Raw genomic sequence first — 6,000 nt, 5'->3', positions numbered from 1 at the left:
AGTGTTCTGTATTGTATTTGAAAAGGTGGTATTTATTATACTTCCTACTTTCATTTCTTACTGGTAACAGCACTATTCCAGGTTTGGAAGGTATATAAATGTGGTGGTCCATATACTGTCACAGGTATACAGTCACACTAGAACGCAAAGCTAGTAATGCCTTGGTCCATACAATGTTAAACATTTACAAATTGTAATATTCACACAGTCACCTTGTAAATGTTAGGTTTGGTGCATAATATAAATCATACACAAGTCCAATCAATGGACTAACTAATAATATCAAAATGGAAATAGGCTAGAATTACATCCAAAATGTATTGATCTGTCTCAGGTGTTGCATGTGGATTATAATAGCGGAGGTATCCTCAGATGTTGTTGTTGTAATTATAAGGTAATGGCTAAGTTGTCATGGAAGAGCTTTCTGGTGCTCGGGGGTAATCCTGTTATAATTGGGTAATCTCACTAATTGTGTTTTTGGAGGTGTTTGCTTACAGCAATTAAACTTCAGTTATTTAGGCCTAACTGCAGTTGTTTAAATTATAGTAGTCCCTCGTTAAAAAACGGGCATGGCTGGAGATAGACCGGTTGTCCGAAATAACAGGGTGTCCAGTTTAAAAAATACAAACAAAAAAAAATCACACATTTATACTGCTCAATTTATTTTAAATATATAAATCATTGCTCTGAGATAACATTAATGTGATCTTTGTACACAATGTTATGTAAAAATATATAAATTTGTTAAGTAAGCCTACAGCTATGGCCACAAGTTTTGGATCACCTAGAATTTTAGGGTTGAGACAAAAAAAAGAAAAAAAAAATTATATGAGCATAATTTAGATCATTTATTTAACATCATGTATTCAAAGAAACTATAACATGATATCGCAAAAGTCTACAGGAAGCCATAATAGTAGTACAGTATTTAATGTTAGATTTCAAAATGTAAAATTTGTTTCTGTTTTGCATTAAGGATATGAAAAACTACAAAACGGTGTGTAATTCAATATGTTAACATAACATTATTCAGCAGTTTTCATTTGACTTCATGAAGCAAACTTAGTTCATTAAATAGGGTGATGCAAAACTTGTGGCTGTAGTTGTAGTTTGGCATTTACAATAAGAACATATCAAAAGTATGTTCATTTTCAATTTGAAATGGGTCATGCCTTTCACAGTGATCTACAAAAAATGTTCAGCAATATCATAAACATCATACACTGTTTAATATCATAGTTTTATTTTTCTTAAATAAGGAGTGGTGGTCAGTTGAGAAAACACAAGTATGTTATTAACATACACCGACTGCCAGAGTTATTTTTTTATAATTAAATTTCTATACAAAAATATATTATGCAATACAGTAAAATAGCTGTTGATGTACTACATTTCTAAATTAAGCATAACTGCTTAAACCTAATGGTAAGGCTTACAATAATGCCTGTTTTATCCGTGCCACCTGGAAAGTGAACTGGAAAGGTGGTTTTGGTATCAGAACAATATTCAATCTATTGGGTGGTCAGCCCAAGTTTTCTAAACACTACACACCATAGTATATTGACTACACGTTGGTGCTAAACTGCATGACTGTTGTCACTTCCAGCACTGACGAGAGCTTTTTCACCCCGTATAAAGATGTAAGGGATGATGCAGGTGTAAAAGGCTGCAATGTAACTGGCTATCTCCACAATTAACAGAGACATATTCACATTACTTACTATCCGCAGTAACAGATGAATTACCCATCAGATGAGAAACACACTTGCAACAGCCACAACACTTAGCTGCCCTGACCTGGTCTACTGGGGAAGGAGAGGTCCGTGTGGATCTGGCAGGGACGCTGGCAGCAATAGTATGCACTTTTGAGGGTTGTAGAGAGTTTCCATTTGACTCTGAGCTAACAGTGGCAGGTGAGCTGACCCAAGGTGGGTTTTCACTGGATGTACTGCCATTTCTCTCCAGTTCTCCGTGGCTCGGCAGGACATTCTCTTCAAGACGGCCTGAATTTAAACCTTGATTGGTTTCTGAAGTGGGCTGCCCAGGTATGTTAGGAATAGGCTGGTTTGTTTGTGGAGCTGCATGCCATTCTTCACTGGCATGATTGAAACTAACAAGGCTCTTCCTGTGCATCAGGAGGGTTACCACTATCCGCAGGTTTGTGAACACCATTAAAGCAATGGGCACAGCATTTGCAAAGGTCAGGTAGAGCACTTCATAAGTTTGCTTGGAGGTATGGGTTGGGAAATGATCGTCACAGCGTAACTCTTCCATTTTCTTCCTTATTGTCTACTTTGGTGTAGAATAGGAGGGGAGCACTGAATATCAGAGCTAAGACCCAGGTTAATAGCACAGTGCCACTGCTTAGCCGGAGGCTCTCAAGCAGGACTGGTGCGTTACCTCGTCTCAGAGACCCTACCAGCTTCTGATACCAAAACACACTGATGAGCAGGGTAGTCAAAATGCTGCTGGTCTCAGATAGTTCCGAACAAAACAAGAAGAAACTGCAGTAGGTCTCCCCCAGGAACCAGGACGCAGCAAAATCAGCAATGGTGTCAGGGAGGTCCACCAGGTAATTGGTTATCAAGTTGGAAATGGCCAAATTGATAAGGAGAACTTCGGACGTCCTCACATGGCTCATCTTACTCGGCAGCAATCCCACAATCCCTAGTAAACACATTATTGCTCGTATAAGGGATTCTATCAGCTCAACTTCTTCCATATCGACAGCTAAGGAGACTAAATGTATCTTATTTAGTACACCTCAAAGACCTGTAGTTGTCTTCTCATCTAAATTTGTTTTGAAGAATCTGAATGAAAACAAAGGAGCACCTGAAAGTTGTTTTCGTAATGTGCTTGCATTTATAGGGGAGAAATAAGCACTGTACTGGCTCCACCACTCAGGTGACTCCACCAATCAGTTGAATCCTAATGTATACAGTAATGAGCTTTGTACAATAATAAACATCATACAGTCCAAAAGTTTCTTGTAGATTCATCTGGGAATATGACATCCTTGGTATGGTCCAGGATTCAGCAGTTGGATAAAGAGCATAGGTAACCTTAATCTAGGTATTATTCTTTTTTTAATTGAGTCAGTTATGTGTGTATATTGATCCTATATTGTTAAAGGATAGCACAACAATATGATATGCCACCTCAGGGTTAATGTGTTAAATTCCAGTAAGCAAGCAACCAGAATTCCATTGAATTGGAAATAACAAGGTATGTTGGTAATACTGTTTAACTGGAACGTGGGATAAGGGCAGATGCATTATTGGTAATGAATGTGTTTTGGGTACAACTTTATTTTGGGATGTGCTCAGAAATAGAATATTTAGAGACCTACTGTAACTGAGTTAATTTTAATTGTGGGAGGGGTTGTGGAATTTGACTGGTTGATAACACCAACTACAGGGTAAGGGCGTACAACATCATCTCACTTCGCTATGAAAGCTGAATCAGTTATACCTTATTTCCAGTGCACATCTGAACTGCGCCGGGGCCAAGCAGGGCTGACTTGGTATAGTTTCCACTGTAGAGCTATGCATGCAGGGGTAGACATCATGAATACAGTATAGTAAAATGAGGAAAACAGCGAGTACAATGCATGTTATTTTATATAAATCTAAACCAACAGAGCAAGGCCTGTAAAGTAACGTTTTTACCTTTTCTTAATAAAATAAGCATTGCTGAGTCCTGCTGTCTATCCCTGATTTCAATTAAGCGAATTCCATTTATTTAGTTAGCAAACTCCGCAAATACGCAGCTCTAATTTCCAGCAAACAGCTGAGAAGGCAGCAGAACAAGAATCTAGCTGTATATTTTACTTGCTTGAAAGTGACGGGTGAAATGCCTGCTGGACTGAGACAGGTGAAGCAAAGCAATACATTACTTATATAACATTAGTTATAAGAGGAGGGTTTCGGGACAGCACTGTGGTATTGAAAGTCACAATAGGTCACCAGGAGGAGATACTGGATCTCTTCACATGTCAGGAAGAAGCAGACACTTGTGTGATTATCCATGCAGCACAAGCTGCCAAAGATGGATTTACTCATGTCATTATTAGGTCACCAGATACTGACGTAGGAATTCTAATGATTTACTTCCAAAAGAGGATACATGCAGAGCAGTTCTGGTTCTTCACAGGTTCAGGAAAACGAAAAAGATTCATTCCAATACACACCCTGAATGAGAGACTTAACTATATAGTCGATGCCCTCCCAGGTTTACATGCCATATCTGGATGTGATACAACAAGCGCCATGGTAGGCATAGGCAAACTGAAGCCACTTAAACATCTTCAGAAATTCACAGTCAAGTATGCTGCATCACTAGGACATCTGGGGTTAGACCTTAATCTCTCTGCTGAAATTGTGAAAGGATGTGAAGCTTTTGTAGTTTCTTTATATGGTACCTCACAAACTAAGAGTAAAGAGGTAGATACATTAAGATATGAGCTCTACTGTAAGAAGCAGCTACTTAATGCATCTCTTCCACCCACTACTGACAGTCTTGAACTTCACTTGCAGAGGGCTGACAGTGCATCTGCAGCGATTCCATCGCCAGTAGGTAATGGATGGGAGCATGATAAGCATGGACTTCTGGTGCCAGTGTATATGAAGAAGATGCAAGTTCCAGAAGCAGTTATGGAGCTCCTGACCTGTCAGTGCAGAGTGTCTGCTTGCACCAGAAGCACTTGCCAGTGTAAGGCCAACAACCTATCATGTATTGAATCTTGTGGCTGCATGGCATTAGAGGAGTGCCTTAATCCATTTAATACACAAGATGATGAACAGCAAGCTATTGCCTATAGTAGTGATGAAGGGGATGAGGAGAGAGACTAATATGAAATGGAATTAAATTAAATGGAATTAAATCCTTGCTGCATTTCTGGTTTTAATATACTGAACATTATTGTTATTTGTATAATGAAATAAATAACGCATTATATAATTATACATATTTTTCTGGAGGAAATCATTAATATTCTGCTGGAGGTAATTAAAGTTATAATACAAGGAGTCATCCCATAGTAACAATAAATTCAGAAAAATACTTAATAGTTGCTGAAAATGCTTTTTAATTGAGGAAGCTTAAGGTTGATTCAGCTGATATAATAGGCCTAAAGCAACATGTTACATATACAAGATGAAATACTTTATGCCCGAGAGCATAGATAATAGTAACTAAAAATTTCTTCTACCTCTGAAAATATTGAAAAACATAATGTTTAACATAATGGAGAAACAAAGAGTGTTTAATAGATGTATAACTTGCATAGATTTTAGGTAATCAGAATACTGTACATTTTCACGGAATGTTCATAAAATGACACATTCCGTTGTAAAAAAAAAGGGGCAATTTTGACACTCTGTCAAAACCAAACGGTAAGACATGGGTCAAATATAATTGGTAAAAAGCTGACACATAATCTGAGTAATATTGTAAACTTTCTTAATCACTTCTAGCTCTGGCAGAACACATCTGAGGGTTATCTAAACTCAGAAAGTCCAAAATCAGCACAAAACATGACTTGATGTAACCTTTGACCCCTAACAACAGCACATGATTAAATTACTCATAACTGTGATATATTAAACGAAAACACAGGCCTTGCTGAATGCATTGATACCACTTTTGTGTTAATTCAGTGTAAAACCTGTTATTGTCATTTGTAATACAACCTCCGTATAGTTTTTAAAATACTAATTTCAGGTAATTACATGGAATATGGTCTGTATTTTTTTATTTATCCACATTACCAATGACGTACCCACCCTTTGGTAGGCCTATATATCATGTTAGACCAAACCATGTGTGAAATACATCTCATTTTATACATGAGATTAATATTAACAGCATTATTAAATATAGTCTTGAAATATGTAATGAAATGTCCATCATGTGTTTAAATTATATTTAGAAGATGTATTGTTCTGGTATTTAATTGTATTTGTTGACATTATCACATTTGTATCAAATGTATTTCGATCG

General features: G+C 37.2%; 1 protein-coding gene across 1 annotated transcript; it reads right to left on the bottom strand.

Moving 5' to 3' along the window:
- Positions 1–1,713: 1,713 nt before the first annotated feature.
- Positions 1,714–2,722, bottom strand: LOC117420514 (rhodopsin-like). The gene is given in 2 exon segments (XM_059007826.1): positions 1,714–2,268; positions 2,270–2,722. Coding segments are annotated over 2 exon segments (1,008 nt in total).
- Positions 2,723–6,000: the final 3,278 nt, after the last annotated feature.

This window comes from Acipenser ruthenus, chromosome 1 (assembly GCF_902713425.1).
Source record: "Acipenser ruthenus chromosome 1, fAciRut3.2 maternal haplotype, whole genome shotgun sequence".
NCBI lineage: Eukaryota > Metazoa > Chordata > Actinopteri > Acipenseriformes > Acipenseridae > Acipenser > Acipenser ruthenus.
Note: the sequence above shows the minus strand (reverse complement) of the source record. Positions and strands in the feature narration are given on the sequence as shown.